The sequence below is a fragment of the Bos mutus genome, chromosome 3 (assembly GCF_027580195.1).
Source record: "Bos mutus isolate GX-2022 chromosome 3, NWIPB_WYAK_1.1, whole genome shotgun sequence".
Lineage (NCBI taxonomy): Eukaryota > Metazoa > Chordata > Mammalia > Artiodactyla > Bovidae > Bos > Bos mutus.
This window is the reverse complement of record NC_091619.1, coordinates 115,212,804-115,238,964: the sequence shown is the minus strand read 5'-3', so window position 1 is coordinate 115,238,964 and position 26,161 is coordinate 115,212,804. Positions and strand designations below refer to the sequence as shown.

General features: G+C 64.1%; 1 protein-coding gene across 4 annotated transcripts; it reads right to left on the bottom strand.

Annotated features, from left to right (window-relative positions):
• Window positions 1-12: 12 nt before the first annotated feature.
• ESPNL (espin like) lies at window positions 13-26,117 on the bottom strand. 4 transcript variants are annotated; one of them, XM_070368603.1, is made up of 10 exons: window positions 24,973-26,117; window positions 23,647-23,837; window positions 22,007-22,193; window positions 19,508-19,690; window positions 15,506-15,637; window positions 14,862-14,933; window positions 9,182-9,296; window positions 8,114-8,226; window positions 7,239-7,436; window positions 13-4,840 (listed from the first exon to the last, which is right to left on the bottom strand). In XM_070368603.1, exons 1-10 carry the CDS (start codon window positions 25,480-25,482, stop codon window positions 2,999-3,001), a joined length of 3,543 nt encoding a protein of 1,180 aa, XP_070224704.1. In that variant the 5' UTR covers window positions 25,483-26,117; the 3' UTR covers window positions 13-2,998. The 4 variants fall into 4 exon arrangements, with proteins under 4 accessions (XP_070224704.1, XP_070224705.1, XP_070224706.1 ...); XM_070368604.1 differs by having other exon boundaries at window positions 8,114-8,223; XM_070368605.1 differs by lacking the exons at window positions 19,508-19,690; window positions 22,007-22,193; window positions 23,647-23,837; window positions 24,973-26,117 and adding an exon at window positions 15,724-19,497.
• Window positions 26,118-26,161: the final 44 nt, after the last annotated feature.

Here is a 26,161-nt window from a genome sequence, read left to right as displayed (position 1 = left end):
CATCACCTCCACTAGCTTTGTTCATAGTGATGCTTCCTAAGGCCCACTTGACTTTGCATTCCAGGATGTCTGGCTCTAGCTGAGTGATCATACTATTGTGATTATCTGGGTCGTGAAGATCTTTTTTGTACAGTTCTTCTGTGTATTCTCACCACCTCTTCTTAGTATCTTCTGCTTCTGTTAGGTCCATACCATCTCTGTCCTTTATCGAGTCCATGTTTGCACGAAATGTTCCCTTGGTATCTCTAATTTTCTTGAAGAGATCCCTAGTCCATCAATGGACTGTTACTCTATACTTATGATCTCTTCATACCTGCAATGTAAGCCTCTTCATCACTCTCCTATATAAAATCTTCTAGTCTGTTGTATTAGCTAGCTCCTGCTGCGTAACAAATGACCCCAAGTCCAGTGTTGTAAAACAGTGAACATTTATTACCTCACACAGTTTCATGGCTCTGGAAATGCTTTAGTGGGTGGTTCTGCCTCAGGATTTGTCCACAGCTGGTGCCAAGCGGACCACGGGACTGCAGTCACGGGACGGAGGCTGGCCTGGAGCAGAGGTCCACCCCGACCTCTCCACAGCACCACTCCTAACACGGCGGCTGGCTCCCCCAGAAATAAAGCAATAGTTAGCACCACTCCTAACACGGCGGCTGGCTCCCCCAGAAACAAGACAGCCACGAAGATGGGAGTCTTTCACAGCCTACTTGGAGGTGCAGTCTGTGGCTTCTGCCATATTCCAAGGTACAGTGAGGGAGGGCCCCACCAGCCGTGGCAGCAGCAGGCAGGCTCTCGGAAGGCCTTCCTGTAGACCGGCCTCACGGCTGGCTTGGTCCCTGCAGGCTCTTTACCACTAGCGCCACCTGGGAAACCAGCTTTGATCATGGTTTCTTTCAAAAGAACTTTAGAGGCATTGAAAAAAAAAGTTTGACTCTTCTAAATCCAAGCATTGATATTCAAAGAGCTTACACTGTTCCAATATTTATTCTCCTCATGATAAAAAGGTGACATTCTCACCACCTTGGGTGCAGTGTTTTCTTTGTATTTGTCCTGCGTGCACTTACAAGGGGCCAGGGAGAGAGACCGGGCTCCCCTCCTCCAGTGTCTTCCCGACTCTGCTGGAAGCCCCTGGGTCTGCACCTTGTGTCTGGTCACCTCACTGAAGTCTGCACCCTCTGGATCCCTAGGTAGGGGCTCTGGGGTCCTCAGTGGAGTTTTGACAACTGAATGCCAAGATTAAAGGGCCCTACAGCTGAGTGCGGCCTTGCGGGGCCAGCACCCCCCATCCGTGGCAGTGGACACCTGCTTCCCACAGGTGAGTTGCTTAGTGGGGTTCCGAGGTCACTGAGCATCAGAATCACTTGGAACATCTTTTAAATAACAAACCAGCTTTCTCTGGCCCAGCCCAAGGGACTCAGGGTCCCTGGGGTACTCTCAGGATACGGTGTATTTATAAGGAGGCCCCCAGGAAGCAGAGTGCCTGCAGAAGGGCATTTGGGGAGTCACCCGTGAGTGCCCAGCAGAGAGGTCCTTTCCCTGCGCCAGGCCTCACGCTGGGGTCTGAGCACCCCCTGCCTAACCCTGGAGTCCTGGTCTTCCTGGAGTCCTGGATGCTCACGGGAACATGAGACTCAGGGCCGTGGAGGGCCTTGTGCAAGGCCACAGTGAGTGGGGGGAGGGGAGCCCCCACTTGGGTGTGCGGGCCTTCTGCTCACTGTCTCCTGAGCAGCCCTGGCCAGCAGGCCACCTCTGGGACTGGGCTCTGCATATGCTGGCCACCCTGCTCCCGCAGGGTCCTGTGGGTGGCCCAGGGGAGGGAGGCCTCTGAGCACCTAGCACCTTCTAACCCCCCCACCTCCAGGCTCACCCACCAGCCTGGGCAGCAGCAGTCTCCTGCAGACCAGTCCTTGTCTGGCTCCAACGGTCGAGCTTCAGGGCCAAGAGCCAGGGCCTCAACACCGTATGGGATGCTTGCGGCTGCCTGGGGCCAGGACTGTGATCCTTAGCATGTGCTCCTTAAAACACTGATGCGGCTGGAGAGTGTCACTGCCATCCCAGGACAGAGACCCCCATGGGGGGCCTCAGTCCATCCTGCCAGGACCCTGGGTATGGGCGGGTCAACACCACGCCCCCATTTTACAGATGAGAATGTGGACGCTCTGTGGGATAAGGATGCTGCTCTGGGGCTTTGGCTGAGCTGAGCACTGAGGTCTCAGTGTCCCCCCAGCAGGGCCCTCTCTGGGCTCAGGGGCAACAAGCACGCATGGGAAGGCGGGCAGGAACGGGTCTTTATTTAGCAAACTCACATCCGGTGTCTACTCTGCAGGAGGCTTTGGAGTCAGAACCCAGGCCAGCACCGCCCCCTTGACTGGTCTGGGGAAGCCCCGACAGCCTGACACCCCCCATTTTATTTCTTCCCGAGCATCCCTCTCTGAGACATTGAGCCAGCTGGATGGGAGGACTCCCTGGTCCCCCACAGCTGGCCTGAGTCCTCCAAGCTCTGCAGGTGGGGAGGAACAGGCAAGACAGCTGTCCCAGGGGGTTTCTGCAGGGGTAGGGTGAAGGCTGTGGGAGGTTCCTGAAACCTCTTCCCCACTCCTGCCTATGGGGCCATCGCAGAGCTGCAGAATACCTCTCCCTGAAGCCCTCTGGACTCCGCACCCTGACCTGGAAAATTCGGGAGGGAAGTCCAGTCTGACAGGAAGGCCTCCTGCCCATCTGATCCTGTTGTCCTAGCTCCTCCCTCACTTCACAGGTTGGGGAGGGGGGCCACAGAGGGGGAGGGGCACGGCCCAAGATTACCAGAAGGAGTAGAGGCAGCACTGGCAGAGGGCAGATGGAGGCTCAGGATGTGGCCAGAGCCACGGGCACGGGAGGAACTGGGAGACGGGACATCCTGGTGACTCAGCAGGGACTGGAGGGTGGCCAGTGGGGAACAGGCTGGCATCACAGGCGCCCAAGGGACGTACAGGTGGAGGGCACGGGCGGAGCTGGCGAGTCATCCCAAGGCAGGGCGACTGGGGTCCTGAGAGGGCTTCTCGGGTGCGGCGGTGACAAGGGGGGCTCTGGGTGCAGTCTTGCAGCCTAGGAGGAAGCCGTCGGGGGGCAGACACGGTGGGCGGCAACTAGCATGCTGAGTCCCTGCCGGCCTGGCCTCAAGGCTCACCTGGCCACCAGGCGGGCAAAAAGGAAAAGAGAACAGAAAAACCAAAACCACCCCAAACCCGCTCCGGGAGGAAGGCAGGCCCACGTCACTCCCAAAGCCGAACATCTCGGCTTCCTTCTCCTTCCAGAAGGCGAAGCTCCGGTCGATGTAGCCACAGATGTCCTCGCTGTTGAAGCTGCCCCGCTGGGGGCCGGACCCCAGCCTCTGTGCTGCGGGCTCGGGGCCGCCGGGACCAGCGTGGGGCAGGGGCCTGAGCGGGGTCAGGCCAGACTTGCGGCCGGGCTCCGCGTCCCGGGCGCGACCACGGCTGGAGCCAAAGAAGCGGGCTTTGATGTCCTCAAAGCCATCGGTCCAGGCACGGCGGCCGGCGGCCACCTCGTCGGTCACAGCCTTGTGGAAGGCGCGCGCCGCCTCCCAGCCGTGGGCGCCCAGGTGCTCGAAGACCTCGAAACACAGCAGGTGGCGCATCTTGCGCTCCTCGGCCGGCAGGTCGCACTCCAGGAGCTGGAAGTAGCCCAGCATGAAGAGGTCCAGCGTGAGGCTGCTGTAGGGCACGGGCGCCCCATCCACGTGGGGCAGGAACTGTTCGGGGGACAGGGGCCCGTGGGGCCGCCGGCTCAGCCGCCGCAGCTGCCGGGCGGGCACATGGGCCAGGATGGCCTTCCAGTGGCCCAGCAGCTGGGCGATGACGCTGCGCTGCTGCCAGAGGCGGCCGGGCCGTGGGCTCCCGCTGGGCAGCGGGGAGGGCATCGGAGGGCCCCTGGCTGCCTCCTGCCCCCGCAGCCCCGAGCGCCGGGCCTCCAGGGTCCTGCAGGCTGCCGTCTTAAGTGCCGGCATGTAAGCCGACTTCTTCCAGTGGCTGAGGAAGAGGGTGACAATGCGCTCCTTGCGGAGGCTGGCCAGGTCCGAGCCTGGCACAGCACCCACCTCTGACAGGGCCTCCTCACAGCTGATGCCCGAGTCGCTGGCTTCCTCCGTGTCGCCCGGCCTGGGGTTCCCTCCGATCGGGCCGCTACAGGGCGGGGCCGGGGCAGGCCAGCAGCCCCTCGGGCATGACCCCGGCTGGGTCCCCGGCTCGCAGGGGCCAGGGCTTGGGGTGCAGGGCCGGCCGGGGGCTGACTCAAAGTTGCCGCGGAGTGTCCGCACAGACACCCCACACTCTTGGATCTCACGCTGGGCCTCGCTCCTAGGGGGGCTGGCTGGGGCTGGCCTGTGGGCCTCCCTCTGGGCCTCCAGGGGTCCCCTCTCCTCGCCCTGCACCAGCCCGTTCACGCCCTTCAGGAGCAGGGACAGGCTACGCACCAGCCGGGCGACGTGGCTGCACCAGAAGGGCAGGGGCTGCCCGCCGGGTGTGGCCTGCGAGGCCCCGTCCTCGGAGCCCCGGGGCTCGGTATCCTCGGCCTCCAGCCCGGGCCCCGGGGACAGGAAGCGGCTGTTGACAGTGATGCTGACCAGGGGCGCGGGCAGCAGGGCCTGCAGCTCAGCCGCCAGCCGGCCCAGCTCGTTCTCGTACTCCTGGCAGCGGCGCCGGAGCTGCAGGTCGGCAATCTGCTTCTCCAGGTACACCAGGTCGTCCTCGGTCAGCAGCTCCCCGAAGGGGCCCAGGATGGCCTGGTGCGTCTGCGAGTACCGCCAGGCTGCCTGCTCCATGGCATGTGTGTGCCCGCCATCGTCCTGGACACAGGGAGGGGAGGTCAGCGGGGACGCAGCCCACATGGCATGCTCCTGCCAGACACAAGCTCCCCTGGGTGGCCTGGCCCCAGGGAGCCCTGAGGACCCTGGCTGGCCCCTGCCTGGGCTCAGAGGGTACAGGAGGTGGCAGGCCAGCCCCAGGCCACAGCCCGAGGTTCAGGGCAGTTCTCACCCCAGGAAGAGCCAGCCTTGCCCTCAGAAGAGGCAGGGGTGCCTCTGTTCTGCCACCCCCGAGTCCTCCTCCTCTCCTCCGTGGTGAAGTCAAAGACTGTCCCCAGAACCCTCTGGATCCCTGCACAGGATGTCCTGCGGGTGGGCAGTGTCCCCTACGAAGGGCAGCCTCCGAGTTCTCATGGCGTGTGGCCAACCTCACCCCAGAACATCACCCCTTGGGGCTTCCCTGATGCCAGGATACAGCCCAACTCCCGTGCTTGCAGTCTGTGAGAGACGCACACAGAGCCTCCCAGCTGGGGTCCCTCTGGGTGGCTCCGTGCCCACCCGCTCAGTCCCCCGAGACCCCTGGGGGAGGCCCTGTGTCTGCCCCATCTCACAGGTGAGGGGCCTGAGCTCCTGCCTGGTTGCCAAGAAGCCAGGTGGGCACTCGGCACAATAAGCCCCTACGAGGCCCGGGGCAGAGAGGGGAGACTGGGGAGTGTTCGGACCACAAGCGTCAGGCTGGGAACTCGCAGCCAATGGCCAGGCTGTGCCCAAGCCCATCCCCTGCCCCTTTGGCCTGTTTTCTGAGTTTCCCTGAGTTCTTCACACACCCTTGGCTCTGCCCTAAGGTCAGATTCTAAAAGGCCTCCGGGTTGTGGCAGGACCCCCCACCCACTCCTGCCTTGCTCCACCCCCAACCCCAGGGGCATCCTGACAGCAAGAACAGGCTGGGCCATTAGACCAGAGCCGCCCAACACTTCTGAGATGAGGGGAAGGCATGCCGAAACCCCTGCAGGAGCCATTCATCAGAAAGTGCAGCTAACTCAGGCGCAGGGGTTTTTATTTCATTTGAAATTGCAGCTTTAAATAGCTGCAGCTGCTGGGACAGATTGAAGGCAGGAGGAGAAGGGGATGACAGAGGATGAGATGGTTGGGTGACATCACCGACTCGATGGATATGAGTTTGAGCAAGCTCCGGGAGTTGGTGATGGACAGGGAAGCCTGGTGTGCTGCAGTCCATGGGGTATCAAAGAGTTGGACAAGTTTGAATGACTGAACTGAAGTGAATTGAAATAGCCACAAATGGCTGGCCTTATGGTACTGGCAGGGCAGCTCTAGACCAAGGGTTGCAGAATACATCATTCAAGACAAAGCCGCACCCCGTCAGGGTACGACTCTAGAACAGCTGTCCACAGGGCGGCCAGAGGGAGCCAGTTAAAATCCAAGTCAGACCACAGCCCTTCCGTGTTCAGATTCTCAACGGCTCCCCGAAGGTCCTGTAATGCCTGCCTGTCTCCTCTCCCTCACCTCCGCGTGGCCTCCTCCTGCTCCTCACTTGGGCCAGCCCACCCTGCCTCCAGAGCGCTCACTGTTGCCTCACTCACAATCGCTTGTCCCTCATCCCCGGAGGGCTTGCCCCTCACTTCCGCCTGACTCCTGCTCAAGGACACTCTCCAGAGAGGCTGCCCCTGAGCACCCGGACAAAGCAGCCCCCTCCGCTTTCCACTGCCTTCTCTCCATAGCAGTTGGACCCTCCCTCCCCGCACTCCCCACCCCACCCCGCTGACATCCCCAGCACACTTGCCCAGGCACCCCGCCTTTCCTGATGGAATGGAAGCATTAACGGGCAGGGCTGGTCCCCTTCACTGCCAAGAACAGAGCCTGATATGCGGTGGGCACGACATATAAATCGTGAGATCAAAGTAACACTTGGGCAACACATCCCCAAGGCAGGTGAAGGGGCACTGCTCGCAGCCCTCTGATCTGGCTCAACCTCATCGTCTGGCAGAGGAGGCTGAGGCCACAGAGGGACATGCAGTAGGGTACCCGGGTCTCAGGACTCGAGGTGTGGGCTCAGGAACCCACCTTCCACGTCTACCTGCCGGTACTAAACCTCCTGCCCCGCCTCTGCCCTCTACACCCTGGTTCCACCCTGGCCCCGCCCACCTCCAGCGGCGCCACGCCCCCCCCGGCCCCGCCCAGGCATGGCCTCGCCCCATGTCTGGCTCAACCCGACCTGGCCCCGCCCTACGACTGATCCCACCCCACGCCTGGCCCTGCCTCGCGTCTGGCCTCGCCTCCACATTGCCCCCGCCCCCACATTGCCCCCGCCCCATGTCTGATCCCACCCCACGCCTGGCTCCGCCTCGTGTCTGGCCTCGCCCCCACACTGCCCCCGCCCCATGTCTGGCCCGGCCCCCACCCTGGCCCCACCTTGACGGACCTGGGCCTCTGGCGCTTCTAGAGCTGTGCCCAGGCGCGCCTGCAGCTTCCGCACCATCACCTGCCGCTTCCACTCAGGGATGGGTCGGCCGCGCTCATCCCGCGTGGGTACCAGCCCGTCGAGGTCGCCCAAGGGCATCCCGTCCAGCTGCAGCGCGACCAGGCTGTCCGGGGCGCCCCCCGCCGCCGTCTCTGCCCCCTGTGTGTAGGCAGGCAGGTCATTGGAGGAGGCCCGTAGGAGCCTGCAGTCCAGGAGCGAGCGGAGGGGAGGGCTGGCCCGGAGGAGCACAGCTGCGCGAGGAGGGGCGTGGGGGCTGACCAGGGAGGACAGAGGAGCTGACCACTACCGCACTCCCAGCCTGTTCAAGTGTGAGGCTTCGAGCGCAAGGGCCCCCGGTCCCTGTAGGACCCCGGTATGTGTGGGGAGGCTCGCAGGCTGAGAGATTCCCTCCTTCCTTGGTACATGACGGAAAAGAGGTTGCTTAGAGCATGCCATGTGGATGGGGAAACTCCTTTGGGGAACAGCTGCATGGACAGTCTGGTGGTCAGTCGTGGACTGCAGGACTCGTCAGAGCCTTTAATGTGCTGTGTGCTGTGACTGCACTTGCCAGACTTGCACAGAACATCTCAGGGTCTGGGAGCTCCCAGCCTCCGGTCAGTGAAAGGGTAGGCTGGATGTGTAAGGGACTGGTGCCCAGAGAGGAGGAGGGGGAGGTGTGGCCAGTGGGAGTCTCCAGGGGGTGGTGGGGGGCAGACAGCAGTGGGCTGGCTGCCCCCAGAGTGACCTGGCCAGGGCCAGCGTAGGAGACATGCTGAGAGGCCAGCTGGGTTTGGGCTGGGGGCCCTGGAAGACAGCGGCACGGCGAGGGCACTCACCATGGGGACGGCCATGGCACTGGCGGTGACCCTCGGGGTGGCCGTGTGGGCTCTGTGCTCCCTCAGAGGAGGCTGGTCTGGCTGGCTGGGCCAGGCCGGGCTGAGAGATACTGCTGCCGGGAGGAAGCGGGAGCTCGTGTCGGAGAGGCCAGGGGTGGGGGCAGAAGACCCCAGACCTGGGCACAGCCAGCCTTCCTGAAGGACCACTGGACTGGGAGCCAAAGGCCCAGCCAGTCCCCTGACCAAGTGCCCTGGGCAAACTCACTCATCGCTGCGATCCCATGGGTGTCCATGGGGCCAGCTCCAAGCCTGGCCAGCTGGGAAGCCTGCATTTTACCACCTCATCCCAGCGACGGCCTGTCCTCCCTCCCCAGCTGTCCTACGGCCTGCAAGGAGCTAGAACGGGTGTAGGGTCTGGTAGTCCGGGGACCAAAGGCAGCCCCATCAGACAGCAAACCTGTCCTTTTATGACTCCTTCCTCCACTGCACACACACACAAGCACACACACCCCTACGTGTGATTATATAACCACCACCCATTCCATGAAGCACACTTACCTCACTACACACGGGGCCTGCTGACATTTTTCACGCTATCCCATTCTACTTCATTTTGATAAATGCTGGTCACAGCCCCCCTAGTGGGTGGTGACCTGCGGTTTGAGGACCGCGCCCCACCCCCGCCCCCTGCTGGAGTCTCAGGAACAGCAGTGGGCAGAGCCAACCTCCGCAGTCCCTCCGGATGAGCTGAGGCCCAGAGCAGGGACGGGCTGCCCGGGACCCCAGCGGCAGGAGAGCTGGGCTGCAGGGGCTCGGAGCTCACAGAGACGCTAGGGGACGGGGCAGGAGGCGGTTTAACTGTGGTCATGGAGCGCTCTGTGCTCACTTTAGCAAGGTGGCAGGACGTACGGAATCCGGGGAGAGCTGGGGGCTGGCCGCAGCCCGAGCCTTGTGCCCTCTGCGCCCAGCTGTCCAGGCCCCCTCGGAGGACCTCAGAGGGGAGGCCAGCAGGGCCCAGTCCCTGACCCCTGACCTGGGCCAACACCCCCCGAGGACGCATTTACTCACGGGTGGGGCTCCCGAGGCCTGCGCCCCCACTTCTGCCATCCTCCGGGGGATGTCTAGCGGCCGACAGTGGAGGAGGGGGGAACGGCGGGGGCGGGGGGGTCATCAGGAGCGGCACCTGGGGGCAGACAGGCCTGGTCAGTGGGAGGCGGGGGGGCGGGCCTTGACTTGGGCTGCCAGGCGGGGGTGGGGGGCACCCAGCCCTGGTCTGGTCTCCCTGGGGTGGGGCTAGGAAAGGGAAGTGTGCAGGGGCGAGGGGACGTACCCCTGGAGGTTATGCCCCCCTGTGTCTCTCCACCCTGGTGGGCACACATACCTACCCCCACTGGGTGAGCCCCAATCTCGAGGCCCAGCTCGTGAGCTCCCTCTGGAGGCACCTTAACTCTGGGCTCTGGGTCAGGGGCTGGCGTCCCCCTCGTGCTCAGCACTCCTTGGCCTTACAAGGGACATGTGTACACACGCACACCTGCGGGCACACGTGCCCATTCACGTGCATGCACACACACACCCCCTTGCCAACTGTCCCCTGACGGTGCCGAGACAGACTGCCCGGACCTGCGCCCGCGCTCAGCCCTGGGCACAGAGGGAAGCCCAGCGAACCTGGACGTGCTCTCAGCACCGCACCTCAGAGCCCTGGTGCAGGGCCCAGGCCCACCCCGCAGTCCTGGGGAGCCGGGGCCAGGGAGTCCACGTCTGGGTGCAGGGGCCCCCACACTGCAACCCCACATCTGCCCCAGGTCTGCGGCACCCCCACCATCCCCCCTGCCCCCAGCACTGACTGGTAGGCAACCGGGAAGAATCCTAGATCTGGAGGCGTCCGAACCCCGTACCCAGCGCAGCCGTGCGAGGCCTCCGCTCTGGCCTCTGACCAGCAGGCACCAAGACGGCTGGCCGGGCCTGGCCAAGCAGAGACTGGGGCACACAGGCCGCCTTGTGTGGAACTGCCCTCGCTGTCTGCCTTCCCAAGCCCCCCCTCAGGTGGCAGAGAAGTTTTCCACAAGGATGTGAGCCATCCTCCAAGGACTCTAGAGCCAGGCTTGCTGCCTTTGGGTTTAAAGCTGAGCGTCGCAGGCGGGCCAACTCCGTCTTGCAGGTGGCTTGTCTCCCAGCTGCCCCCCTGGTCGCCCTGATGCCTGAAAACACACGCCCGCCCCAGCTCGGGGCTCCAGCAGAGAGGGCCACCACTCACCCTTGACCGTCAGACCGAAGTGCCTCAGCCTGCTCCCTCCCGTGGGCAGCGATGGTGGGTGAGGGCCTTGGGGCCCCCAGGCTGGCGCTGGAGAGAGCCCCGGGCCGGGCAGAGGAGCTGGATCAAACCTGCCCCACAGGGACGTGTGGTTTGGGCCCAGTGCTGGCCCCAGCGTCGAGTGGGTGGCTCAAGCCACGGCTCCATTCAATATCCTCTCCTCTCCCTGTCCTGAAATCCTTGATCGGTTTCTAACAAGAAGCCCATGTGTCTGCTTTGCGCGGAGCCCTGCCCGTGACAACGTAGCTGGCACTGCTGGGGTTAAGTCCCTCGTCCGACTGAGTGTCCCCAGCTCCCCTGCAGGTGGGCCGGGTCCCTAACCCCCCGAACAAGGAGGCGCAGGTGTTGGGTGGCCGCCCCGGCCTGGAGAAACCCCTCAGAACCCCTGTGGCTACAGCCACTGCCGCAGGGCCCTCTGTCTCATCCCAGGACCCTCTGCACTCCGGGGCCACCAGGAGGGGAGCCTAGGGCCCAAGCGCTTATCTGCCCGTCGCCGGCGCCTCCTACCTCTCTCTGAAGAAACTGGTGCCCGGAGCCCAGGAGCCCGGCCTTGGCAGAGCGTCCACCAGCCCCCAGGCCTGGGAGGACCCTTGGAGGCAGGCACTGGGCCCTGAGTGAGCACAGGGAGCTGAGCCGTCTGGAGCCGTCGGGGGCGGTGTCACAGTGCCCACCCCCGGGAGCAGGAGGCGTCGCATTAATATTTGAAAGCGGAGGTGTCAGGTGGCCTGGCGGGCTTTGGGCTGGTGTGGGATCCCTTACCACCAGGCCTTAACCTTCCCCCAAACAGGGGCCGGGGGAGCAGACCCTCCGGAGAGGGAGGGGAGACCAGAGCTCCTTGGTCGCACAAAAGAGACAGCACAGAGGGGTCAACCAGGACAGCCCTCAGGCACAGCTGGGGAAACAGATTCAGGGAGGCAGGGCGCTTTCTCAGGGGTCCACGGTGGGGACGGGACAGGGCTGGGACCGGAATCCTACTTGAGACCACCCCCTCCTTGCTCCTGCCAGGACTGAGCCCCTAGAGTCACTGATCCTTCGGTCCAGGGCCACCAGCCATGGAGGGAGAGGCAGGCAGGTGGGCCTCTGGGGGATGCCCAGCACCAGTGGGGTCCCTGGTACCCCCGCCAAGGATGCCAAGCCCTGGCTGCTGCTCGCCCGCCTGCCTTGGCACAGGGGACCCAGAAGGAAGACCAGGCTGCTCACACTGGCTACAAATCAGGGGGCGCCCGGTTCGGGGCTCTGGACTGTGACACAGATCTGCATGCAACAGCCATCCGCACCGGGATCGGTCACCCTGGGACTTCGGGGGGCGGGGTTCTGACAAAACACGACACCTGCTCCCTGCCGTGTGCCACAGACCTGGGAATCTCTGGTCTTCCAGTGTCTACAACGCAGGCATGAGGTGGCTTAGGAGCCTGAAGGAGGGTTGAGTTAGACCCCAGACCCGATGGCTGGGGAACCTGGTGTTGATGGTCTGACGGACAGAGCAGGGCTGAGCCCCAGGCGCTGAGCCTGACAGAGCCTCCCTGGCCGCCCCCGCCTGGGAGCCCTCAGGGGTCACCATATCCCTGCACCCCCAGTTGAATCTGCTCTCTTGGGTGAGGGGAAAGGGCCTCCCATTCCCGGCAGAGTGCAGGGCTCAGCTGGGGTGGAAGGAATAACGGAAAAGGCAGGACATTGGTCCAGGGCCCAGGGGAACAGACCTTGGCCCCAGAATATCGCACCAGCAGCCTGGGAGGCTGAGGCCTGAGGCCTGAGGCCAAATTCTGCTGCAACTCTCCCCAAGGAGAAGCCCCGGGGAGTCGCTCAGCGTCCCACAGGCCTGAGTTTCTCTGCCTTTGCTGGGACTTACCGGGAGCCCCTGGCAGGGCCTGGCGCACCGCAGCACACAGACCTCCTTGCTGCCGTTAGCATGGTGTCAGGAGGATCTCTGAATTTTAACCAGGATGGGGGTCTGCTGTGGCGGCCCCTGGTAACGGAGTATCCAGGCCCTGGGCGCTAACCGACTCTACGGGACCTGGGGGAGTGCTGCCAAGCTCTGGGGTCCTGACAGCTAGGCGCGTCCAAGGTTGGTGGTCAGCCGGCCTTGGGTTGGTGACCTGCCGTGGTCCGGTGTCTCTTTTTCTGTGTTTCTGATGAGATTTGAGCAGCGCCACGCCTGCCATGCATTATACATGGAGGACCGCTGTGGCGAGCCGGGTTACAGGCCTGTAACGCCACCCGGGCTGAGAAAATCATGACCCACAGATGGGTGCTGGACACCCAGGCACCACGGCTGAGATTGGGTTACGGGCTGCCCTTCCCCCGGGGAGGAGCAGTCTGTCTCAGGGAGCCCCTGGCCCTCTCTGGGCCTCAGTTTCCCCATCTGGACAGTGAAGGGGTCTGAGTGCCCCTCTAGACCCGGGGGGGTCAATTAGCCACTAAACTGGGCGCTCAAGGTGCACCTCCAACCCCTGGCGAGGCTCCTCGGTTACGTCACACAGATGAGAAAACCGGGGCTCACGGGTGCTCAGGGCTCGTGAGTGTCTCTGGGCCGAGAAGGGCCATGCCACCTCTGGTAGGCGTGAGTACGGGCTGGGGGCTGCGAGCTGAGAGGCTGGGCTTGCCCCTGCGTGGAGGGCTGTGCTCACCTTCCCGGATGGCTGCTCCTAGCTGCGGCGGCTCGGCCGGTCTGTCCCTTTCACCCAGCCCACGCCCTGGAGGTTTGGGGTGCAGGGGGCCCCCTCTAGCCACTGCCCAAGACCTCCTCACTGTGCAGAGGTGACCCCAGGCCTGGGAAGCGGAAAGACGTGGCCAGGATCGAAGTGGGGCGGCGCAGGCAGCGGGGGGAGCATCTGTCCAGCCTCACCCCCCAGGCTGCCTCTCCTGGGACCCACGACGCCCTGGGGGCAGAGGCAGGTGGCGAGGTTGAGAGAAAAAGACAGGCTTTCGCCACCTCCTCCGAGCCCAACACAGGAAGAGGCCGCGCGGGCGACCTCTGGATATCGTGTTTCCATCAATATTGCATCGGCCCCAGCCTCCCCCAGCGCGGTGGCCCCAGCTGATAGCCTGCCCTCCTGCGGGGCCAAGACTGAATGTGAGGGGTCGAGGGTGACTCCAGACAGCCCCAGGTGCAGCGGCTCACAGGGACGAGCTCATAGCCTGATGAGCCTGCCCCTCTGACACACAGGTGGGGCAGGTGGACGGGCTGGATGCTGCGGGCCTGCAGGCCGGGTAGGGAGGCTACATGGACCACCCAGGCCGGCGTGGGGAATCCCAAGCGGATCGCTGCCTCATATCCTGTGGTGACACCAGGGGAGACCGCCAGCACCAGAAGGAACCCCAGGAAACCCAACATGGGCTGGTCCCCACACCCCCCAGTGGAGGGGTCAGCAGGGCACCCAGAGTCCCCACCCCTAAGAGAGCCGGGCAGAGCGGCCAGGAGGGGTGGGCTGGTGTGCCAGGGCCTGGGGAGAGGGGCTGGGCACAGAGATCCTGCTCGGACAGAAGGCCTGGCTGTGGGCACTGCTGCGTGGGCTGGGGGCAAGCCGGGGACCCCCAGACAGGGGCCAGGAGGCACCTCCCTGTTAGCAGAGGGGTCGCCCAGCCCACCTCCAGGCTGGCCCCAGGGCCCACACAGAGGCCGGGGACACGGGTGCCAGGCCGTCCCCAACCTGCGGACCACGGAGCTCCGTCTACCACACCAGGAACCCGAAGAGTTCCCCCAACTTCTGGAACCCAAGCCAGAAAGACAACTCTTGTCAAGCAATAGCCAATGGAAAGAAAGTATGAAAGTGAAAGTCGCTCAGTTGTGTCCAACTCTTTGTGACCCCATGGACTATACGGTCCACGGAATTCTCCAGGCCAGAATACTGGAGTGGGTAGCCTTTCCCTTCTCCAGGGGTTCTTCCCAACCCAGGGATTACAGCCAGGTCTCCCGTATTGCAGACGGATTCTTTATCAGCTGAGCCACCAGGAAAGCCCAAGAATACTGCAGTGGGTAGACTATCCCTTCTCCAGGGGATCTTCCCGACCCAGGAATCCAACCGGGGTCTCCTGCATTGCAGCTGGATTCTTTACCAGCTGAGCCATCAGGGAAGCCCATAGCCAACTGAAGGGTCAGTAAACAGTAAACAGATTGCTTCAAGCAGTGACTGCAGTTCCTGTGTCTGAAACTAGGCTACCGAGACAAACCAGGACTCCAACGCATGTGCCCTGAAGCACCCCCAGCCCCCAGCCTCTGGCCACTCTGGTGCGGGTGTTGGGCAGTGGAGACTGGCTCTCTTGGTGGTGGCCGGGTGAGGACCATCCCACTGGCCCAGGGCCGGGGAGGAAGGCGGCTCTGCCTCCGTTGTCCTGGACACTCCGGGGGAGACACCCCGAGGGAAAGGGAGGCGCGGCAGCCCGGGGTGGGACCCGGCGTGGGGGGCACGGCGCCCCTGTGGGCCTCAGTGTTCTCACCTGAGTGGGGGGCCAGCCGGTCCCAGGGACAGCTTCTGAAGGGGTGGCCAATACAGAAGGCTGCGGCAAAATCTGTGCAGGTTGGGACGCGTCGTCAGTCACCGCCCGGGGCCTTGCTGGGGGGCTCTGGGGGAGCTGGCTCCCCACGTTGACGGAGCTGCTGGGCTCCCCCCTGCACACCTGCATGCCCACTACTCCACTGATTCAGCAAACATGCATGGCCCATCGTGGGCTGGGGGGCCCGGCACATGGGGTCCCTGCCCTTGCAGAGGTGAGGCTGAGCGAGGTCATGTGCCCAGATGGGAGCCCGCCTGAAACTGTCCCCTTCTGGGCTGCACAGGGCTGGCCCGCCTCCTGAGGTCACACCGCCCGAGGACCCGAGACCCCACTCCCACCCCCTGGGGTATCCTCAGCGCGACCCAGCCGTCTGGCCTAAGTGTGAGCATGGGCTCTGTGGCCTGGGTGGCGGGCAGATCTCAGCAGAGCTCCAACCACGGCCCAGCCCTGGTCCCCCTTGTAGCCCCGGTCCCCTCATAGCCCGGGGCCAGGCTCTCCCCTGCTCCCTCCCAACCACGCGGTGTCCAGGTGAGCTCCCCGGCCATCAGTGCAGGGGGGCCTGGGAGGGAAGGGGCCGCAAGGCTCACCGGCCGGGTGCTGTCCCGCAGGTACTGGGCACAGTCGCGGTGGCCGTGGTACTCCGCCAGCTCCGCGGCAGTGTAGCCGTCATCATCCCGCAGGGCGGGGTCCACGCGGTGGGACAGCAGGGTCTGGCAGCACTGCAGGAGGGGGGCAGACACGTGACCACTGCCAACTCCCCGCACCCCCCAAGCTGAGACACCGAGGCCTGAGCCCCCACCCTGACCTGGGACGCCCTTTCCTGGTGGCACGGGGTCCCACAGGCACCAACACCCTGAATCCGGGGTGGGAGCCCCAGGCACCCTCGCTCGGAGGCTTGCTGAGGGCCCAGATGGTCAGCAGGGGGCACAGCGGGACTCCAGCCAGGCCGCCTGACCCTGCAGCCCAGGCCTTGGGTTTAAATACGGAGCCAGTTTCCATCTTTACAGCAACTCCTGGAGTGGTGTCCGTTCTCACACTAAGAAACTGGGGTGCAGAGGCTAAGAGAGATGGCTCCGCCCCCAGCTCTCCAGGCTGTGCCCTTGCCCACCTCGCCCACCTCGCCCACCTTGCCCTGCCTGCTCCCTGGCCTTCTGCTCAGGCCTGGTGCTCTACAAGCCCCTCCTCTTGGCTCCAGGCCCAGGGTGAGCTCCGGGGATCCTCACTCCATCCCCGATGTCTCCATCTCTGAGCATTTGGCTCCTGTGCTGGTCTCACATGCCCCCTCCCCGGGTCAGGCTGGTGCTGGGCCCCCAGTTTCCCTCCTGGCTGGGCCCCCAAAGGAGGGTGGGAGGCTCAGCAGCGAGGAGCAGAGGAGAGGATGGAGCGTGGAAAGCGAGAGGAGCCTGGGCTTGTGAAGGCCCTTTGTGAAGGAGGCTGTGGTGGGGGTGTGTGGACCGCAGGAGCGGGCTGTCTATCTAGAGCCTGGGGGGCAGGGGTCACAAGAGAAGCCGAGTGGAGCGCGAGGCACTGTGGTGTGGGGCCTGAGCCTAGATGGGTCTGGGGCAGCGGCGCTGGGGACAGGGAGACGACTTCACCGCAGTGACGGCCACCACAGCGGGCGCCTGTGAGCAGGGGCGGGAAAGCGGATGTGGACTTGAGCAGAGCGGTCTGTGCCAGCGCCTCCATTTTCCTACAAATCTGAAACAACTCTAAACTCTTCTAAAATAAGGATTTATCTTAAAATACAGCGTGGTTATTATCAGAGAAATGCAAATCAAAGCCACCATGAGGTACCATCTCACGCCAGTCAGGATGGCTGCTATCAACAAGTCTACAAACAATATATGCTGGAGAGGCTGTGGAGAAAAGGGAACCCTCTTACACTGTTGGTGGGAATGCAAACTAGTACAGCCACTATGGAGAACAGTGTGGAGATTCCTTAAAAACCTGGAAATAGAACCGCCATATGACCCAGCAATCCCACTGCTGGGCATACACACCACGGAAACCAGAATCGAAAGAGACACGTGCACCCCAATGTTCATCGCAGCACTGTTTATAATAGGCAGGACATGGAAGCAACCTAGATGTCCATCGGCGGATGAATGGATAAGAAAGCCGTGGCACATATACACAATGGAGTATTACTCAGCTATTAAAAAGAATGCATTTGAAGCAGTTCTGATGAGGTGGACGAAACTGGAGCCTATTATACAGAGTGAAGTAAGTCAGAAAGAAAAACACCAATACAGTATATTAATGAATATATATGGAATTTCGAAAGATGGTAATGATGACCCTATATGTGAGATGGCAAAAGAGACACAGATGTAAAGAACAGACTTTTGGACTCTGAGAGAGAAGGCGAGGGTGGGATGATTTGAGAGAATAGCACCGAAACATGTATTATTACCATATTTGAAACAGATCGCCAGTCCAGGTTTGATGCATGAGACAGGGCACTCAGGGCCGGTGCACTGGGATGACCCAGAGGGATGGGATTGGGGAGGAGGTGGGAGGGGGGTTCAGGATGGGGAACACATGTCCATCCATGGCTGATTCATGTCAATATATGGCAAAACCCACAATATTGTAAAGTAATTAACTTCCAATTAAAAGAATTTACAAAAAAATAAAATTAAATAAAATACGGAGTGGCATGGGGTGATCATATTTCCGGGATGATCATAATTTTCCAGAACTGTTAACAAATTTAAGACCCAACAGGCGATCAATAATGCATGGACTCTGCTTCCACCCTGGTTATAGCACAACCAGAGACATGGATGTGAGAGGGACATTAGACAGGCTGGACAGTAGACGGCATGGAGACGCTATTGTGGGCCTTCCCTGGTGGTCCAGTGGCTACGACCCCACCTGCCAAGGCAGGGCACATGGGTCCCGTCCCGGGTCCGGGAAGACCCTTCATGTCTCAGGGCAACTAAGCCTGTGAGCCGCAAGTACTGAGCCCGAGTGCCGCCAGCACTGAGGCCTGCGAGCGCTGGAGCCGGGCCCGCAGCAGAGGTGCCACCGCGACGATGAGAAGGCCCTGCACCCCCGCGAGGACCCGCTCCCACTCGCCACAAGCGGAGGAAGCCGGAGGGCTGGGGGCAGCAGGGAAGCCCCAGCACAGCCCAGGCACGAGGAATTTCCACAACACAGAGACGGAGGAGGGCGGCTCTCAGCTCTGAGGCTTGGGTTCCTTTCCTCTCCCGCCGAGCGAGCAGGGTGAGGGCCTCATGAACCCTTGGCTTACCTGCTGAACCTCCTGGTCCCCTACAGAACACTTCATTTGAAAAAAGATGATGCTGCTTAAAAATAAAGTTGGCAGGGTGCTGCTCTGGCCACCCTCAGGATTGTGGAGGCCGTGGCTAGTGGGGGCAGGATGCTGTCTGAGCTACATCACGCTGGCTCAGGGCCCTTCCAGCCACCCGCGGCCTCCCACCCCAGGCCCCTCTGGACGCCACCCCTATCGTCTGCTCGGATACAGGACACGAGGGACCACCCCAGGCCCCTCTGGACGCCACCCCCACCGTCTTCTTGGTGAGCCCATGGGGCTGAATGCTGGCCTGCAGGGTGAAAGGAGGGGGTGTGGCTGGGGGGTGGGGGGAGCAGGAGGGGGCCCTCAGGGCTCCTGAGAGTCAGGAAGAAGTGTTCAGCCTTGCTGTTTAGCATGGGAGCATCACGCCTCTCTCTGATTTATCAGAAGGACTGCATGCCTTCCTGGGACTCTCTGTGCTGTTCGTGGGCCACCTGGGCCCAGGAATACTTGAGGTTCCAGCGGGAAACAGCTGTCCAGAACCAAAGTCCAAAATGGGATACCGGGCTGCACCTCGATAAAACACCCGCCCCCTGCCCTCGACTAGCTTCTCTGGGCCCATGTGGGCGGCGACTGGGGGCCACGGGAACGCTGCAGGAAGACCCAGGAGACATTGCAGACGCACTGACCCACTTTGGAGCCCTGCTGGGTGGTTCTGCAGGGAGCGGGCAGAGGAGTCATCCCACGTGCTCGCCTCAGACGCACTCCGCTCAGACAGGGCCTTGCCTTCGCAGGAGGTCCTTGGGCAGGTTGCGCCGGTGCAGGGCCAGCGCTCACGGCCGGGTCCACTCCCAGGGCTGGACCTCAAGTACCGGAACACCGACCCTGCCTACTCCAGGTTTCCGGATGCTGTTTCCTGGGCCACGTGTGCCCCTAGGTTTATCTGGAGCACAGCGAAGGGGCTGACCTCACACCCCCACGGGGCCCTGCTCCCAGGCTGCTCAGAGCAGGGCGCCAGCAGACTCCCTCCTGGGAGGGCCAGCGGGAAGACCGACCCCTGAGCCGGCACCCGGGGAGTCTCTGAGCGAAGGGAGGCGTCCCGCGCTGAGGGCAGAGCACGGGCTTTATTCCCAGAGAGATCTGAGTCTGAGTCTGCATCCTGGGCAACGGCTGCCCCTCTGGGGCTCGGTTTACCCGTCTGTAAAAGGGGCTAATAATGTGTACCCCACAGGGCTGTGTTGAGGGCTCGGTGACTCACTCACAGGAAGTGGTCCAGGACTGCCAGCTCTCGGAGGCTCCTCTGCCCACCCCCCATCCCCCAGCGCCTTACCTCCATCTGCCCATTCTCCGCTGCATCGTGGAGGGGGGTCCCCCCCCAGGAGTCTCTCATGATGGGGGCACCCATCAACAGGAGCCGGTCCAGAATGGGCGTGTGGCCGCCCCGAGCAGCGAAGTGCAGGACGGTGGCCCCCTCGTCATCCCGAGCTGTCAGGCCGACGTCGGTGAAGGTGACCTGTGGACGGAGGAAGGGGGACGGGCCAGATGAGGCCGGACGGGGGCAGCCACTCCCCGCTCGGGGCAGGGGGCCCTGGGGACAGGGCTGGCTCCTCTTGTGCGCCTCGGGCAGCCTGGGTGGGGGGGCAGCGAGCTCGGTGGTTTTACTGCAAGATTCCACAGCCCCCAAACCTGCCCCAGCCCAGATCTTAAGCTGAACACCCCCAGGGGCGTTCCCACTTCAAATAAAGAATGCCTTTGGGCAGCGCCCCAGGGCCAGTAAACAGGTGTTTGCTGATGAAGGGAGGACCTCCTGGCACCAGGCCTGTTTGCGTCCTGACTGTTACAGCTCCAGTGCCAGGATGCAGGGTGCTGGGGGGCGCGCCCCGTCCCACCAGCAGCCTTCAGGCCAGCCCTCCTCACAGCCCTTGTCAGCCCTGCTGTGAGGGCACCCGTGGGCTCTGGCCCGGGCCCCCAGCCTGGACCGCGTGCCCCCAGGGCAGCCACGTGACCCCTGCCAACGTGAGGCCGAAGGGGCTCTTCTCCCGCCTTCCCACCGGAAGGGCCAGTGCACGTGGCGTCACCCCCTTTTTCTCCCTTTTCCTGCTTTGAACACGGCCAACCTTCTCCAAGAAGGCGAGGCCAGGAGAACAGCAAGGATGTGACCGGGCGTGAACGCCCTGCAGTGTTTCCCACGTGGAAGGGATAGCCTTTCGGTGGTTTAATTCCCGGGGCACTGCAGCCAAACGCTGGCTTATCTGACATTCAAACGTGTCTGTTAGAAAAAGGACAGCGAGCTGGGAGGAGAGCGCCTCCCAGGGGAGCGGGGCCCCAGCCCTGAGTGGGTCAGCCAGGCTGGATGCTGCGCCCTCTGCCTGTGGTCCATCCTGCAGGAGGCGGGGTGGGGAGGCCCATCTGGAAGAGCCTTTCTGGCCCTGGGACCCTCGGCCACAGCTGCTTCTTCCTGGGATGAGCCCCTGTCAGGCTGCCCGGTGGTGGGGGGTGCTGTGTGGACCTGCCTGCCAACACCATCCCCGCCCCGCGCCCCTGGCTCCTGGGCACCCCCGCCGCTCTGAGACACCGCGCGCCCCGCTGACTCATTCCCGCCATGTGTGCTGAGCACGTGCCGCCTTTGTGCCCGCGGCCAGGCCCGGCCAGGACTCAGGCTGCCACAGTGCTGGGAGTCCAGGTCTGGGGACAGGCACCTTTCTGAAGTTCACCATCTGAACTACAGGCGAGACGATGGAAGCACAGCTCCATCCGAGGGCCAGGCAGGGCCAATGCCTGGAGCTTTCTCCTGCGAGTGGGGCTGGCCCGTAGAAGCAGCTGCAGAAGGGTGGCTTGGCGGGGGGGGGTGGGGTGGGGGTGGGGTGGGGGTGGGGGCGGGCACAGCTGGTGCAAAGGTGGGTGCTGGCGGGTGCTCCAGGGGCAAAGGGCCAGCCTGGGAGAGGCAGTGGTGAAGGGAGGCCAGAGCCAACCGCTAGGGGCTTCTGAAGCCAAGGTGAGTGGTGGGAGGCCAGAGGAAATCACTCCTTCTTCCTTCCTTCCTTCCCTCACACAGCATCCCCACAGCTCTTATGCCAGGCACAAGGAGCGGAGCAGCTGGACTGAGTCCCTCCCCAGCCACCTCTTGCCCTTCTGCCCCTCCCGGGAGAGACCTCCCCACTTTGACCCTTGACCGGGTAATGGAGACCCTCTCCATAATGGAGACCCTCAGAGTGCCCAGACACCCCACAGGCCTGGTTTTCCAGGGCGGAGGCGGAAGTCCCCAGCCCTGGAAAAAGTCTTGGAAGAAGGCATCCTCCCCCATCTAGGTCACTCTGTGTTCTTTCTGGAAAGAGGCCCAGATGGTGCCTCCATGGGTCCAGAGGGGAGAAGAGTGGGGCTTGTGGGGCTCCCCCCAGGGTCTGGGAGCACCCCCCAGGGTCTGGGTGGCCAGGCATGGACAAGTGGCCAAACAGCAGGGCCAGGCACTGCCTGTGCCACCCACCCTGAGAACCTGGACTCCCACCAGGACTCCTCGGGGAGGGGTTGGGAGAGCCCGCAGGGGGTGCTGCACACCCCCAGGGTCCTGCAGGGGCGGGTCCAGTCCACGGCCACCCCCAGTTGAAGCTCCCCGCTGTGCCCTAGACTGGGTCTGGCACGTGGATGCTCTAAGGCGCTGCAGGCACATCTGATCCGCCCACCACCCCGTGGTCCCCGAACTTCCTGTGGGAGATCGGAGACCCAGGGCATGGCGCCTCCGCCCCAGCCGCCCCGCTTGCTAGGCGGGAGCAGGTGCCAGCCTCCGCGGACGCCCCCCACGCCCCGCGCGCGCACCCCAGCACCCCCTTACCAGCCAGACGACGAGCGAGTAGTGGCCGCGGGCGGCGGCGGCGTGCAGCGCGCTCATGCCGTCGAGGGCGCGCAGGTGCACGTCGGCGCCACAGTCCTTCACCAGGAACTGCGCCAGGTGCAGGTGGCCCTCCTGGCAGGCCAGGTAGAGCGGGGAGGCGCCGCTGCGCGTCCGCCGGTTCACGCCGCTGCGGGGGAGGCCGGGCTTCAGAGCGCGTTCGGCCGGGGGTCGCGGGGAGCCGCTCCGGCCTAGGGCCCAGATCGGGGCGGGGTGGCCCGGCACCTGGCTCTTTGCGGCCACCCCCTTACCCGCCCAGCTTGTGCGCACCCCAAGGAATCCAGCTCCCTCAACTTGCCATCAAGCTGTGCGCGCTGCCGGGGGTTGGCCGGCAGGGGTCTCCTCTTAGGGTGAATGGCCCAGCGGGCTGTAGTGGGCGGCTCAGGGAACCTCCGGACCCGGGGCCTGCTCCGTGCAAGGAGCCATTGTGAGCAGGATACTAGCCCTTCCCAGCGCTCGGCCAGCATCCGTATTCCAGGCCCCCCGTGTGGACAGACTGGGGCAGGGTCGTCAGGTTTCCGCATCCAGCCTTGCCTCCATATGGTCACGGGGTCAGGTGAGTTCTCGGTCCCCCTCTGAACCCCTGCAGGGAGCAGGAGCCCCCTCCCCCAAACTGGACCCCACCCCTGTTGACAAAGACTTCCGCTGGGGCTCCTGCCGTCTCTGCCTCTGCTGGTGGGCATGTGGGCCCTGGGGCAGCGTCCCTGTGCATGTGTGTGTTTTAAAGTGAAATCACCCGGTTTTCAAATGACAGAAAGTACTTCTAATACTGCCAGTCTGAGAGACACCCTGCGGCCGGCCAGGCCCGGGGCAGCCGGTGTGGACTGTTTGGGGAAGACACGCAGAAGCGAGTCTCAAAGGCCTTGGAAGGGAGGTCGGGACGGGAAGGCGCAGGAACAGCAGCACTGTCGCGGGGGGCGGCCAGGAAGGCCAGCCAGCTAGCCAGAGCCCCGCAGGAGAAGAGGTGTCAGGGGCTCGGGGGAGAAAGGCCAGCTCAGGTGAGGGGTGGACAGAGTCCCTCTCCCAGCCAGGACAGCCGTCCTGCGGACAGATGGCCGCAGCAGGCCACAGACGCCGCACCCGCAGACGGCCAGTTACACGCCCGGGTGTCTTCTGTGGGGCCAGGACCGCAGCCGGGCCCACGACGGGGGAAGGGTTGGTGGCCTGCTGCCCCCTGCCCCCTCCTTAGCTGGGCTGGTCCCCTCCCTGTCTGTTGGCCTCGCCCAGCCGCCCACTCGGGGCAGTGGGACCGGGCGTGTGGAGGGAGAATCCAGGCCCCCACCTGGGGGGCTCACTGCCCCCAAGACCAGTGTTCACTCTGCTCCCTTCCAGACGCGTGAGCGGTGTGAGGGCTCGTCCTCCCCCCCCACCTCCGCCCCGCCGGCCCCCTCCCCCAGCCCTCCCCTGAGGCCCACCCCCTCCCCTCCCCCTCCGCCCACCCCTTCCCCCTCCCTTTCCCAAGGTCCGTTCCCTTCCCCTCCCCTCCCATCCCGGGCCCTGCTCCCTCCCCTTCCCTCATGAGGCCCCCTCCCCGCCGCCCGCGCCCATGGGACACCCCGCCAGGCGGCGCCGCAGCCCCTCACCTGCGGTGGGCGGCGGTCAGGAGCTTCAGGCAGGTCAGGTCCCCGCTGACCGCGGCGTGGTGCAGCGGCAAGGCCCCCTCCAGGGTCTCCAGTGTGGCCGCGTGGCCCTCGTGGAGCAGCCAGTCCACCAGCACCGGGTGTCCGAAGCGGGCAGCCAGGTGCAGCGGGGAGACGCCCGACGCGTCCTGGTCCTATGGAGGCGCAGGTGGCCGGTGAGCGGGCGGTGGGCCGGACCAGGCCTGCCGGGCAGCCGCCTGAGACTGCACCGCGCGGACCCGCGGGAGAGCTCCCACCCCTCCACCTGGCTCCAGCGCGGGGGTGCAGAGGGGTCTCCTGGACTGAGCCAGGCCATCTGCTCGCGGTCAGCAGGGCCAGGACCAGTCAGGGCTTTTGGATCCAAACCCCCGGTCCTGCACATGCGAGCCCCCTCCAAGCTGCAGTCCCGCCCTTCTCGCTCTCTGCTCGCCGTCGGGGAGGCTCCACTAGCCCAGCTTGCTGGCCCAGGGCTGGCAGCCTGTCCAGGGGTGGTCCAGGGGCCTCTGCCCCGCCCTCACTCAGCGCCCACCCTGGTACCCGGGCCCTCTTGCTGGGGCGCTTCTGCACCGCGGGCACCCGCACACCTGGGTGTTCTCCTGGGCTCTGGACTGGCCCTGCTCCCACCCTCGGGGCTGTGGGAAGAGCCGCTGAAGGCTGTGTGACCCGTGGGTCTTCCCTCTCCTGGGACCCAGTGCTTCTCTGGGCTCCGGGAGGACTTCCTCTCTCCATCAGAGCTCGCTTGCCCACACCCACTGGGCCAGCAGGGAGAGGGAGAGACGGGCAGGAGAAATTTCCACGGGGAGACCATCACTGAGCCCCAGAGCCCCCACCGTGGTCCCCCAGCATCCGGGGTGGGCCAGCACCTCCTGAGCCCCAGTGCCTGCTGGGCTTCTGTTTGCCCGGACCCTTTTCTAGACCTTTGGAAGCAGGCCCCACGGATCAGGCTTGATAAAAAAGAGACCCCAGGAGACCCCCCACTGGCAAGGCCGAGTGCTCTTGGGTGGGGGCGTTGGGTGAAAGGACGAGAGGGGCCGCTCTGTGCTGGACGTTGGGGAATACCAGGTGGTTCAGGGGGCGTGTGTGGCTTCTGAGAGCTTTGTCTGGGGCTGGGGAGGGGCGTGGGGTGGAGACACGCCACTGTGTGTGCTGTGGGAGTCCGGTGGCCATTCCCCCCAGAGCAGCAGCCCAGGGCCCTAGGGAAGCCCAGGCTCCAGACCTGGCTCTCGGCTCGCGCCTCCCCATGGACGCGGGCCCTGCACCCTGCAGCCGCCGTTGCTGCGCCCCGCTCACCTGCAGACCGCAGCCGGCGTGGCGCACCAGCCAGCACAGCTCGGCCAGGCCGCCAGTGGCTGCGGCGTCGTGCGCGGGGGTGGCCCCGTTGTGGGCCCGCTGGTTGCCGGGCAGCTTGGCTTGCTGCACCAGGAACCTGACGCAGGCCAGGTGGCCAGCCCGGGCGGCGTGGTGCACCAGGCCAGCCCCCAGGGCGTCAGTGACATGAGGGCCCAGGGTGCCCGCCTCCAGCAGCTGCTCCAGGGTGGCCAGATCCCCGTCCTTGGCGGCCGTGAGCGCCCGCTGCTCCTCCATCCTCCGCCCTGGCCGCCCAGCCGGCTCTCCGAGGCTCACACAGGCCCGGGCTTCCTGTTTCAGGATGGGACGCAGCTCGCGGCTCCGGTTACCGATAAGCGCGCACAGGGCAGATGGGAGGCGGTGGGGGTGGGGGGGGGACAGGCCTTGGGGACCGGGCCTTGCAGCCCTGCCCCAGCCACTCCCGGGGCACCCAGAGCAGGGGAAGGCCCGCATCAGGTTTGGGTAGGAGGTGGGCACTGCCCTGTGGCTGGACCGTGCCTCCCCCTCACGTGGATCGAGGGCTGGGACGGACTTCCCACGTTGAGTGGGTATTCACTGTTAGTGTCCTTTCCAGGAAGCAGTCAGCTCCTGAGAGTCTGCTTCCTCCGGGCAGGGGACAGCCTGCGAACGCTGTGGTGGGCCGTGCAGAGGCCGCCTAGGAGACCCTCCTCCCGGGAGGGCAGACCCATCCAAGCGAAGCCCTTTCTAAGCGTTTGGGCCGTGTCAGCCATGGGCACCCGGGCCCGCTGCCCCCTGGGAACGCTCTCCTGGAGCCTGGCCTTGGCTGGCACTGGGGGCTCCACGTACTGCTGGGCAGCAGTGGCTCTGCAGACCAGTGACGGGCACAGGGCCTGGCACTGGACAGGAAGGCCTCTGAGAGGAGGGTGAGAGTCTCAGGTCCCCTGCCCTACCCACCCTCAGCCACAGGGACTGGAGTTCATGGTCCCAAGCTCATTTTCCAGAGCTGCCCAGCGTCTTTTCCCAGGCTGTTATCTGCAGTGGGGCTGGACACCCACAGTGCTTGCTGGTGAACTCGGGGCGCCCCAGCCTCTGCCTGGAGCCCGCTGGGTGCTCACTCATGTCAGGGAGCTGCCTTGTGGGGCTCTTGCAGACACGGTCTCAAGCTGAAGCC